The sequence below is a fragment of the Emydura macquarii genome, unplaced genomic scaffold (assembly GCF_026122565.2).
Source record: "Emydura macquarii macquarii isolate MOO-44397 ecotype Brisbane River unplaced genomic scaffold, CSIRO-AGI_Emac_v2 contig_1947, whole genome shotgun sequence".
NCBI classification, from domain to species: domain Eukaryota; kingdom Metazoa; phylum Chordata; order Testudines; family Chelidae; genus Emydura; species Emydura macquarii.
Window position 1 is genome coordinate 1,570,744 of NW_027132084.1, and position 13,140 is coordinate 1,583,883.

The 13,140-nt window shown below is 50.1% G+C and overlaps 1 protein-coding gene across 4 annotated transcripts in view; it reads right to left on the reverse strand.

The window, feature by feature from the left end:
- Positions 1-13,140, reverse strand: part of PTP4A3 (protein tyrosine phosphatase 4A3) — a 171,464-nt gene that overhangs the window by 10,113 nt on the left and 148,211 nt on the right. For all 4 annotated transcript variants that reach the window (XM_067558337.1, XM_067558336.1, XM_067558339.1 and 1 more), the window contains 2 exons: positions 3,166-3,296; positions 1,223-1,297 (listed from right to left, as the gene is read on the reverse strand). In XM_067558337.1, the coding sequence (XP_067414438.1) occupies positions 1,223-1,297; positions 3,166-3,296 (206 nt within the window). The remainder of the gene's footprint in view (positions 1-1,222; positions 1,298-3,165; positions 3,297-13,140) is intronic.

A 13,140-nucleotide genomic window follows, 5' to 3' on the forward strand; every position in this document is an offset into this window, starting at 1 on the left:
CAGTCATAGCTGGTGTCAGAGAAAGGGGAAAGACAGAACATATTTGCCACATATTTGCAATCTAAAAGGGAGCTTCAGGGCATGGAGCAGAATATATTCTGAAGACCAGAGTGGGATTGTAAAAGAATATAGAAACGCTGGCTAACAGCAAGTATCAGCTATGAGAAAGGACATCTATTTTAGCCCAGGCTGACTTACTCAGCCAGAGGGCCACAAGCCAACAGAATTGGTCAAGAATTCCTTCCAGAGGGTTTCCCAGGATCCAAGAATGCCAGAGATCCGAGCCCTTCCCCACTGCCCCTTCCCCAGATCTGCAGACCGGCAAGATATAAAACTCAGTCATTAAAAAAAAAAAAAAAGTCACAGCACGTCCGGGCTCGTTCTCCCATACAGTGCATGACACTCACACTGCTCTCCGCGCCTGCTTTCTGTTTAAGATGATTGCTGGTCTAAAAACAGACTTATCCACTCAAATGATGACCCAGTTATTTCACCGCCCAGGACCACTGTAATCTTTGTTTCATTTAACGAATAGCTGTCAATGCAGCAGAGTTGAAGGCTCAGCCCTATGCCTGGGGGATCCTCGCTCTGCTAATGAACTACTCCGGACTCCAAAATGAAGTCTGCATTAATAGGTCACTAGGAGTTTAGCAGACTAATTATTCCCTGATCCCTCTGGCCCACAACCACCAACATAGCTGGGAAGCAGTAACCGATGAGCAGCAAAAACAACCACACAAAAAAAAAGGTGGGCTGGGTCTACACACACTGACCCCAGACAGACAGCTGGACGCATGGAACACAGTGCAGCCACGGGGAAAGCAAAGAAAAATATAGTGCCTGGTTTGGTTTTAAAGCTTATATGATGCTGGTGTCTAATTTAGAGCTAGGACACTGACAGGCTTCCTTGCCTCTCTCTTTGCAGGCAATAGGCACGTGGGACTCATTGTCTCCATCTCCTGTCAGTGCGGGAGAGGATAAAGCAAGCATCTGAAGGTTATTTCACCTTGCGTCCACCCAACCACTCAGAGGAATTAACGAGTTCGCCTCCGAAGTGCATGCCCTCCCGGCCCCCGGTACAGCTCTGAAACAGGACTTGCCCGTCGTAAGCACCAGTGATTTATTCCCTGGGGCACACCGGCACGGAGTAGCAAGAGCACCATGTCACTCTGGATATTTTATGCTGTCGACTTAGTGCAGGGGTTTATTATAGGGCACTTACTGTCTGATGAACTGAATGGCGTCTTCATACTTCATCCCACTCTCAATCAGAGCCAGTGCTACAAGAACAGGAGCTCTGGAAAGGAATTAAGAGAGGAGTCACTGCCTGCTTTAATTAAAGAAATGCCAGCAGTGGAAGGAGCATTTAACCAAAAAAGCCCAAATATTCATTTACTCTGTCCAAACCCACTGTAATCACATCCAAACAGTCCCTCCATCATGAACGCGCAAAGAAAACCAATAGCGTCCCAGGTCATGCAGGGCCCTCACAAAAACAGAAACTCCAGCATCCAGCTTCTCCTACAGTAGGTTCCCAGAGCTAACTCCAGCTGCACGGTTACAATCACGTGTTCATTGCCATTTCCCACCATATAAACTCTGGTTTTCAGGCCTTGTAATTTGGCCACAAAAATTAACCTGTGGTTGGAGCTCTGGGGCGCAAAGTATCCAAAGCCTATAGAAATGACAGTCCTTTTAAAGCGAGGACAGAGTTTACAGCTGGCTGCTGCTCTCCTTATAAAACACAGCTTTGATTTCAGAGGAATTTGGCAAATGACTTGCAAAAAAAAACCCCCAAAAAAACCCTAACACCAAAAACAAAAAACCACAAAATAAACAAAACCAAACCAGACTGAAGTATCTGAAAAGTGGCTTCTAGTTTTAACGGGGGGAGATTTTACAAGCCACATTTATAGGATAGACCTTAGTGAAACCTACATCATTGTGACAATTCAATACGTGAATAATACAGGTTTTCAGGAGCATATTAAAATCTGTTGCAGATGGCGGTGTGACAACCTGCACCTGGAGTTCTGCTTTGTTTCTGTTTTTTCTTAGAACCAAAAGAGAGATTCATTCCCAGGCAGAGGACAGGCTAGAGAACCCATTATCATGCATCACAGCAAGGGAATGACAGATCACGCCTCTAATACAGGGAAGGGATGAAGCCATCACTCTCTTTAACCTGCCCAAGTTTGGCCAGGCAGTTGATTTTATTCCTTCCCCAAGTACCTTCAAGGGCTTTCAGAAGCGACAGAGTGAGCAAAAAGAACTGCCGCTGTGCGCTCCACCTGCTCACACCTTGAGTGTTGGGCTGTGAGTTCAAAGCCATCTCATGGATCCAGTTGCCCAATTCCCATGAAAGCCAAGTGGGTGGCATTTGTGAGATGCCACCGTTTTATTTATTCAGACACCCAAACTAAGGAGCCAAGCAGAGCCCATGGGGACATTCAAGTCGCACATGGGGGGAGCCAACTCAAAGAACCCAGCGGAGTTCCTATTTTGAACACCTGCCATGAGCGATTTCTCATCATGGCGACCCGTAGGCGAAGCTCATAAAAGTCTCTTGTTGAAATCCAGCACGTTTAAAAAAAACCCCTAAGGAATTAAGATCTCTTCCATTGCTTTGGGCAGTGCTGTCGTAGCTGTGTTGGTCCCAGGATATTAGCGAGAGGAGATGGGGGAAGTCGTATCTTTTACTGGACCCCTTCAGTGGATGAAAGAGACAAACTTGCGAATTCGAGCGCTTGAGTCGCCTGAGGGTTTGTCTCTTTCCCCAACAGACGCTGGTCCTGTAAAAGACGTGAGCTGCCCCACCGCGTCCCTCTAACCTGGCCTGGGTTCTCCTGCCAGGATCGGAATTTTTATGATCCCGTTTTCTTGGTAAAAGGTTTTCCCCCCTTCCTGTGTTGCGGCCTGAAAGACACCGCAACCCCTCCAAACAATGGGGGAGCCTGACACTACAAAGGGCAAGGTGAGTCCCACTCTAAGCCAAGCCTGATGATATGCACAGCCCGGCCCAGGGCACAAAGGAAGAGCTGGGAAAAGGAGGGAGAATTTATCTTCCCCTCAGCTCGGTAAACTACAGGGGATTTAGCCGTTACTTGTAACAGGAGATGTGTCCCTTTCCCAAGAGCTCCTGGCTCCTTTTGAGCCCTCACTTACCGGCCCAGGCCAGCCACACAATGAACTGCCACGCAGCAGCCGGGGTCTTCGCAGAACTTGGTTTTCAGCAAGTTGAGCCAGTCTTCCACTATTTTGCCGGGAGGAGGAGCGCCATCATCGAAGGGCCAGTCCTAATCGAAGGGCAGGTGGCAGGGGTTAGCGACAATACATGAAGTCAGCACTCTTAAAAACATTGTGAGAAGGAAGGCACTTGAAGCTTCCCCCAATCTCCCATTTCACCAGGGCTACACTTCTAAAGCACAGCGTCCTCCATACAACAGAGGGAGGGAGCTCCGTGTAGCTCCATCGTAGAGCTGTGATCCAGAGAACTGGGCTGTTCTTCTCTGCCACGGACTTTGGCTAAGTCGCTTCACATCTCTCTGTGACTCAGTTTCCTCAGCTGTACGAAGGACTCGTTGCTATGGATTACTGGTAGGCAGTGTACCTAGTGGACAGAGCACTGTACTGGGACTCAGAAGAACTGCCCCTGGCCTGCCGGGCGACCTTTGGAGAATCACCTCTACGACTCAGTTTCCCCATTTGTAAAACAGGGGTAATGATACTGAGCTCCTTTGTAAAGCCCTTGGAGATCTACTCAAGAAAAGTGCAGGGAAAGAACAGACCTCACCAGGGTGGGACTGTGAGGCTCGTAATTACAGGCTTTCAGATCCGGGAGTGAGTTGCTGTAAATGTTTAGCAATAAAAGCCACACACAGCTAAGAAGGTAATGAGGGGGATCCTGGGTTTCTAAGCAAGTTAAGTTGTAAGGGAGCCTGCCCCCCAGGGTAACTTTACAGCCCTGACTGCAGAAGGTAACAGATGTCGCTTATAAAGGTTCATTTCTAGGGTACGGCTCCTTCTCCAACTCATACTGCTACAGATAGAGAGCGGCCAATCCATCTCCGGCCCCCATAAACTCAAAACACATGCGGCGTTTGGCAGATGTTGCAGGTCAGATGTTTGAGCTGAGTGTGGGTGGGAACAGTGACTGCTGGCTCAGACCCTGCCGGCTACAGCCACAGGGAGCGGGAACTCGGAGGAAAACGGACTTCCTTCCCGAGCCAAAAAGTTACAACTTCCGAAAGGCCTCCCCCTCCGGCCCCATCCCGACCACCGAAAGAGAGCCTGCGAGCTGGCCTGCGTCCCGGAGACTGACACCAATCAAAGCACAATTAAGCAACCAGTGGAAGGCTAGCCCTCCCCTCTCTGGGGAAAGGGCACGCAAGGTCAGAAGGACGGTAAAACGAGGAGGCTTCTCACCACAAGGGAGATGGATACAGATAGCGAAACCACAATATTCCCTTGTTGAACTTGAAACAAGCACTCCCTGTCCCTACCCCTCACTGCCTGTTCCTGGCTAAACAAAGGAGCTGGCGGATACAATCCAGGACTCCAGGGCGCAGATGCGATGGGTTCTAGAACTAGCACGTGCTTCAACATCTGGCTCGGGCGCTGAAATAAAGAAGCCCAGCAGACAACGCGCAGGAAGCGGAGGAAGCAATGCCCTCACTGCCTCACCGTTCCAGCACGCCCCAAGCAGCTGCCGGGCGTATCGGACAGGTAATGAATGCCCGTGTTCAGCCCTCTGAGGACTTTGGGAGATCAGGTTACAGCCATGGGCCAAATGGCTAGTGATTTCGGACACCCAGCTTGACACACCTGAAAGAGACCGGATGTTTAAAGGCCAAGTGCGCGACTCTTCCTGGAAGCCAGGACCCTCTAAGATGCCTGCGGTTTGGCACTTAACTGTAGGGCCTCCTGAAATCATCCTCTCGTTTGGAAATCTCATTCATGAGACTTGGAATGAAATCACTTTCCACGTTGCCCAACAAGGCATTGCACTATGACACACCGTTGCTAACCGTGAAGCCAGGAACCCTGGGCACAGCTCACTTGTCTCTTGAAGCCTTTAACTCAAGACTGGCTGTCTTCCTGAAAGCTCTGCCCTCGCTCAACCACCAGCTACGGGCGTGGTGGATGCCGCACTCGGGCCTTTGTTAGGCTGGAGGTCAGACGAGATCACCAGTGCGGAGGTTTTGCAGCTTTAAGAGCTATGAATCCATAAACAGACTCTGGCCCTGCACATCGGACAGGATCCGCGGAGAGTCAAGACCAAGGGCAGGGGTGTGTGCAGAAATTGAAACTGAAATGCTTTTGGAGGGGCACGTTAAACACACACAAATTAAAGGGCCCTGTGATCTCCCTCCCAGATTTCTTGAGACACTCAGCAACAAGGGGGCAGCGACTCCCCCTGGCAGCGGCACGCTCCATGTCCCTGCAGCCCGGGGAGGGAGGAAGCAGCAGGGTGGCTGGCTGCCGACTAAGCTGCTCCTCTCACCCCCTACCGCAGCAGCCTGCTGCTTCTCCTTCCCTGTTGCTAAAGTCCCAGCACTGCTGCAGACCGAGTCACGGGGTGGAGGCGGGGGCACTGTGAGAAGCAACAGGCTGCAGCTATAAGGGGTGGGGGCAGGAAGAGCTCAGCCGGCAGCCAGCCACCCTGCTGCTTCCTCCCTCCCTGGGCTGCAGGGACATGTTGAGATTTTGGTGGGGGCCCCGCCCCTGCTTGCTACCCCTTGTGCACACCCCTGACCACGGGCTTTTAGGGTCCCAGGAAGCCGCAGGGACACTGTTCTTCACATGGCTCGGTTCAGAGTTACTGCGAGTCAAGTGAAGAGCTAACGAGGGGGACAGAGCAGACACGTACCAGGGATGACTGTGACCCATGTGAGGGAGGCCAGGGTTTGTCGGGAAGGTAGGTGTGCTGTCCCCCTTCCGGGCTGCCTACGAAGCAAGTCTGCTGTTAGATTCAAGCTAACCTGCTGCCTTCCCCGCTCTGGTCTCGGTCTCCATACGCACGACACACACAGATTACCCTCACAGGCAATCGTATCGCCCACAGCGATTACACATACAGAGGAACGGGTAGGCAGGGGCTGTGAGCTGGGATCGCTGCTTCTGATTGGCTACAAGCTGTCTATGCTATGGCATCCTTCCATCCCTGGGCATCTCCCATCCCCGCCCCACCGCTTGTTTGCCTCAGCCACCTGTTGTCTTGCAGGCACCAACCACACAACTGACAGGCACGAGTGGGTTGTTCGGGTTAGCGAGGCTCTCTGTGAACACAGCAGCACAGGACCCGAACTCCGGACCACCTGCTCTTTGGACAGTGCCCGAGCCTGGCTGAGGCCTCTGGGTACAGCCAATACCAGCAGTAAGGCAACGTATGGCCCAAGTTTTCCCTTTCATTATTGGGTTTAATGCATAATAATACTCAAGCGAGAGTGGTAAGAATTAGTGCTATTGTTATTTCCTCATCTCTAGCCACTCAGGACATGCAGCATGAAGCCAAGATTGGCGAGGAGCTGCGTCGGGCCGCAATGTATGCTTTTCATGCAACGTGCCAGGCTCTGTATCCAACAGGCTCTGGGGAGAGTGTGTAGAAAACCAGCTACGTATTTGACGCACATGGCATGGGAACTGGCTAGTTCCCACTCTGAGTGGCCACTGGGGAAGGGGGGCTGTGCCAGGAAGGAGGGAGAGTTCCCAGCTCCCAAAACGCGAGACCAACTTTTCCCACCTCACCCCTGTCGGGGCCCCTCCTCCCCCAAGAATCCTGCCATGCCCTGCTAGGGTCCAGCCCGTGCGGGATGGATGCAGCTGTACAGAATCTGCAGTGGGAATAATGAGCAATATGGGGGGGAGGCCGTAGGGCTGCTCTATGGGGAAGGGTGTTGTGAAGCTTCTAGAGAGATAGGAGAGCTCTGCTGGCGATGGAGAAAGGCTTTCCTTGTTGGGGGCGGATGGGAGGGAAGGGGCTGATGACTGGCGTGACTCGGTGCATTCTAAGCTGTGTTACAGACAGACAGGCGGACGGACAGCTTGTGAGTCAGGCACCCTCAACAGATAATTACCTACCATGCTAAGTGATGGCTATTTCATCTTAAAGCAGATTAGTCGGCTAATCCCATGACGCTTCAGATTGCCCCGTACATGGCCTGAGCCTTTCTGATCTGTAGCGTGGGTGGCAGCAGAACACAGAGCTGTATGCCTCCCAGCTCCATCGCGCAGACACAGGATACCCTCACCCCCCTGCTATGTACATCCCACACGCTGGACCACGGATCTGAGGTTATAGGCAGCACCACACATAAAAGACACAAGCCGTGCGTTATTCCAGCTTTTCGCTCCTCCACGGCTACTGCTCATTCTGCCCCCAATTTCAGATCACAGCAGGTCCTCCTGTCATAATTTTCATGGAACAAAAGCTCTGGTTGGTTTGAGTCTCACGAGCGGGGTTGATGCCCTTAGCAAAGCGGGGTGTGCTAGATCTTTCAGAAAGCCGCACGTGTTTGTGTGTATAAACTGTTCACTATGTCATTTACAGACCCCCACCCATTGTGACAGCTCATTTTCACTGCACACACAAGCTTAAGTGAATGAAAGCTTTAGGCGAGTCTACGCCCCCATCATCAGTAGGAACGTTTAGAAAGATGCTTCCCAACAGATTTACAGTGCTGTCCTACTCTCAGATAGTGACAGTGGCTGAGAATTTCAGAAATGACGAGTTATTTTTCGGTGCCCAACTTGAGGCAGCTTAAAGGGGCTGATTTTCATAAAGTGACGACCCTCTGGGGATCAGGCCCCATTGAAACATCTCAAGTCGGGCACCCGGAACAAGCAGCCACGTTTGAAAATGAAGTTGCACAGGTGCCAACAAGGGCAGAAGAGAAGGAGAATGGGGTTGCAGAGGAGTGACTGAGGGCCCCAAGTTGGTCTGTAGAACTTGACTACTGGCATTGATACGCAAGTAAAAGAGAATCCAATTTGATTCAAGCGCTGTCTAAACACAAGTTTGCATTGGTTTAATTATACAAGTGCAAACCTACGTGGATGTGTTTGGGTTCAGAGCAGTTTATTTTGGTCTAGCTGAAATCTGTTTCTAACTGACAAGCTAAAACTGAAATAAACCAAGTTTATACCAAAGTCAGAGTGTCCACACAACCTTTTGTACTGATTTCAGTTCAATAGGTTTAAAAGGGATCATAACTTTAGATGAACGGATGCAACCCTGACTGCCGACAAGCCCTCAGAGCCCTGAATGTGTTTGCAAGGCTGCTGGGTGTTTTGCTTGTCAATTATTCCAACACAACGAATGGGGAAACTCCACAATGCTATTTCACCGAGCCGTATTTCAAAGCAGAGCGGCTCTGAATCCATCAGGACAAAAGCACAACAAACTAGTGCATTTTATGAACACAGTTCTGTAGTTACAAGTCCTTTGTGGCACTTTTTCTCAAAACATTTTGACTCTTAAAATGAGCACATCTTCTAAGTGCTATGGGGGTTGAACCGCATCACCCCCAGCAATTTAATGGGCCTCTAATAGTTAAAACCCCAGGCGGTGCTTGCAAATAAAAACTTATCCACAAGTTTTCAGACAGAATTCTTAATGGATTTTACTGCAAAACAAACATCGGTGGAAGTTGGTGGACATGATATACCTTGACTTTAGCAAAGCTTTTGATACTGTTTTCCACAGTATTCTTGCCAGCAAGTAAAATAACTATGGGTTGGATGAATGGACGTAAGATGGATAGAAAGCTGGCTGGATTGTTCGGCTCAATGGGTAGTGATGAACGGCTCACTGTCTAGATGGCAGCCGGTCACAAGCGGAGTGCCCCAGAGGTTGGTTCTGGGGCTGATTTTGTTCAACATCTTCATTAATGATCTGGATGATGGAGTGGATTGCACCTTCAGTGAGTTTGCAGAAGACACTAAGCTAGGGGGAATGATAGACACACTGGATGGGTAGGGATAAGATACAAAGTGACCTAGACAAATTGGAGGATTGGGCCAAAAGAAATCTGATGGGGTTCAACAAGAACAAGTGCAGAGTCCTCCACTTAGGACGGAAGAATCCCATGCACAGCTACAGACTGGGGACTGACAGGCTAGGCAGCAGTTCTGCAGAAAAGGACCTGGGGTTATAGTGGATAAGAAGCTGGATATGAATCAACAGTGTGCCCTTATTGCCAAGAAGGCTAATAGCATATTGGGCTGCATTAGTAGGAGCATTGCCAGCAGATCGAGGGAAGTGATTACTCCCCTCTATTCAGCACTGGTGAGGTCACATTTAGAGTAGTGTGTCCACTACAGAGAGATGTGGACAAATTGGAGAGAGTGCAGCGGAGGGCAACAAAAATGATTGGGGGCTGGAGCACATAATTTAACAGAAGAGACTGCAGGAACTAGGCTTATTTAGTCTGCAGAAGAGAAGAGTGAGGGGGGGATTTGATAGCAGCCTTTGTCACTAGGAGATTGGAGAAGCACTGGAATGGGTTACCTTCGGAGGTGGTGGAACTCCATTCTCAGAGGTTTTTAAGATCGGCTTGACAAAGCCCTGGCTGGGATGATGTATTTGGGGTTGGTTCTGCTTTGAGCAGGGGGTTGGACTAGATGACCTCCTGAGATCCCTTCCATCCCTAATCTGTGATGAGTCAGTTCTGCGGTGAACTTGACTCTCAAAGCCTCCCATCCTGCAAAGACTTACAAACATGCATATAACTTAGAACTCGATGGGGCTGCTTGCACTGATGGAGTTATCCCAGCTTTGTTCACTCTGCCATTTGCCACATCCCCTCTGTCATTTTCTCCCCTTTTTCTGAAGTATTTCTTTCTTTCCCTCTTTTACCAAGTCTAATTTCACTCATACTAAACTATTTTAGACACGATCACAGCTTGACATTTCTCTTTTCGGTCGTTCGTTCCATTTTGCTTTCACACCCATGCTTATTTTCCCCTTTAGTCTTTTTCTTTGTATTCAGTTGCATTCCTGCAATCTGATGGTTTTTTTCCCTTCACTAAAAGCTTCCACAGAAACTTTTCTTAAACTATTTTTTTTTTGGAGGCCGGGGAATCCACACACTCCTCACAGTTTTTCATGATAAGTTCAGTTTTCAAAAACAGGCCAAGTGTCTTCAAAACGTTCTAATCAGATCTTTCACGAGAGAGCTCCAGTGTGAAGACAGAGCCCATGGGAGGACGATGTGCTGACCTATCTGAAATGAAATACACATGCCTCAGAGAGTCTATGTATAGTGTGACAACTTCATCCTGGTGGACTGGTCTACATGGAGGGGACCTGGTGACAAGTCTAGAAAGGGAACATGGTCCAGTCAGTAAAATGGGATGGAGTCCGGAGAAGTTTATTCCCAGCATTGCCTGTGACCTGTTGCATGACCCTGGGAGAGACACTTCACTTCTTTCCTCTCCAACCCACAGCCTGCCCTTGTCTACTGAGACTGAAAGCTCTTTGGAGAAGGGACTGTCTCTTGCAAAATGGGGCCTTGATCGTGGATGGGACCTCTAGGCACCAGGGTAACACAAATAAAATATAATGTATCTACTTCTGGGGTTATGGGCTATAATTATGTATGAAGAGCACCTATCCCAAGCAGCAGATGATGACTCAACATTGCAAATGCTGTACAGAGCAGAAAGAATGTATGTGGTCATTAAAGCCCTGTGCTGAAGTCATCACTATTGTAAGGTCATAAAAAACCCTGTCGACTTTTTAAAAAAAACAAAACAAAACACATCAATGATGCAATTTCAACTATCCACAGCGCACTGCTGGAGAACTGGTGCCCTGTGCACTAGGGAATCCGACTGCCCAAGTCATCCCATCTCTTGTGCAGCGACACTGTGTGTGCTTTGAAAGCGCTTTGCCTTCTCACCACGCAGAGGAAGCTGCAGCTCAGGGATGGAGAGTGACCACAATGCATGGTTTATCAGGCTGTTAAGCTTAAAGTGATCGAGGGTTAGAAGTAGTAAGCATAAGTCATTCCCATTAGGCTATATAAAATGGGGAATAGTAGACCGAAAAGCACTTATTCTTTTGCAGAAATTCTGTGCAGGTCTTCGATCTGTACAGCACATGTTCAACTCAGAACATCCCTTATCCCCTGGGAACGAGCGCGATGTGATTAGAACACTGTGTACGGAGTTCGTATGGTGCCTCAAAAAGCCTCAGATGTACTGGCACCTTCTATCTTGCTTCGGAAAGTTTCCCAACACACTCATCCTTGCCACGTCTCTCCTCCAAGAGAGACTCAAAAGCCTCTTAAACTCCTCCTGAATGCATGTCATGCACAGCGTCACATGGGGGCAAGCTTGCAGAACAAAGATTTCTGCTCCTTCAGAGAGAAACCCAGCGATCTTACTACACAACCGGGTTTGCATTGTGCGGCACAGGGACCGGGTCTGATAGGCGCACGAGTCTCATTGCAGGGCCTAGTAATCACCACTTCTGAATCCTACCCGGAAGCAAAGCACACTGCAAATTAAGCCGTTTCAGATCACACCCTTACTGCAACTGCATCGCTTTTGTTCGTCATCTGAGACCGCTAGGGCCACGGGGTGTCCTCAGCCTCTACAGATCCAAACGTGAAGCATTTCCATCTCCGTTTGAATGGCCAGTGCCCATGCAACCCTCAGCCGAGCCGCAGCTGGACGGCCGCGTTGAGTAGCTTCAACATTTGCGTATTGCTCCCAACAGCAACTGCGTATGGAGGTGCTCGAAAGAGAAGGGGCTCATTGAACAGTGCGCGTGCATGCAGGCAGAGTATTGGGGCTGTGTGCGCTGTGCTGTGCGCACGTACACTCAACGGGCCTCATCCCTTGAGCGCCCCGTCCGCAGACGCTGGGAGAGCACCGCAGACGGGCAGCCCAGAGGTGGGCACCTCAGGGTCATTATGTGCTAGAACTATTGCATGCAGACGGTGCATACTGAAAAAATTAAACAAGGGGCGGGAGTTACATCCAACATCGTCCTCTGCACTGCATTGATCAACTCTGCCTTCCACAGCACAGATGGTGGAATCACTCTCTGGTGCGGGCCAGTAACAGACAGGCTCTCTCGCCTATAGTGGAGCAGAAATGGACTGAGTTAGAGAGTACACGGTGGGGGACAGGGACCGGAGGCCGTACAACATCTTCACTTGACACAGCTTGGATGGGCAAAAGATCACCACCGGCCCCAAAGAAAGTGGGCAGCTGCCCCTCTCCCTAAGCCAGGCAGGTCGAGAGAGCTGTCAGCTGGGTGACAGCTGCTCACGTGTTTAAAAGGGAAAGGGAAATGAAAGCTGCTAGGGGCTTTAAGCACTGCGGGGTAACGAAACCAGGAGGGCTTCACAGTCATTTCAAAGGATTCCTCCCACTCCAGCCCCCTTGCTATTTATTCTGCCTTTTTATGGGCCACTGATGGCGGTGTCAGCTTCCCAGCCTAACCAGCTGGTTCTGCTGCAAGCTCTGTTGCAGGAATGCCCCCCCAGGCAGTGCATGGGTGTCTGCGTTCAGCCGGCCTATTTTACAGGGGTTAGTGTGTAAAACGCACAGTTGAAAAAGCTTCTGCTGTTGTGGACTTTGTCTGCCAGACCAACAGGACACATGGAAGCCCAGGCTATGGAGCTGCCTTTTCTAATTTAGCGTGTCTGATTTGGGGAAACGATATATATTTTAAAAAGTGATAAAGGGCCCCCAAAGATTCCCCCTTCCTACAAAATCTGATCTCCCCCAGCTCCTTCTACTTTTACTTCCAAATCCCCCCTTTGCCCTCACTGGCCGGCCCTCAGCAGCCTGGTTTAGAAGCTGACCGAGCGGCTGGTTCTGTATCCCAGTCTGAGTTCTGTGTAGTGGATCAGACAGCCACGCTCCGAGTCATACGGCTCACTGCTCATCCCCGCCAGACAACACACTATGCTCCTGAGACACACACCGCCCTCCCTGCCCCCCGGCCTGGTCTCCAGAATCCTCCCAACGCGTCGCTCCTGGAGTTGTAATGCAGCCGTGCTCCTCTCAGACGCGCACGTGCGACACTCCAGTCACCTTGGCACACACCGGGACGGACCTGTCGTCTCTCCAGTCTCACCTGTGCGCTAGCGATAAGGGCTTCTTGCCATCTGCTTTATTTTAAGT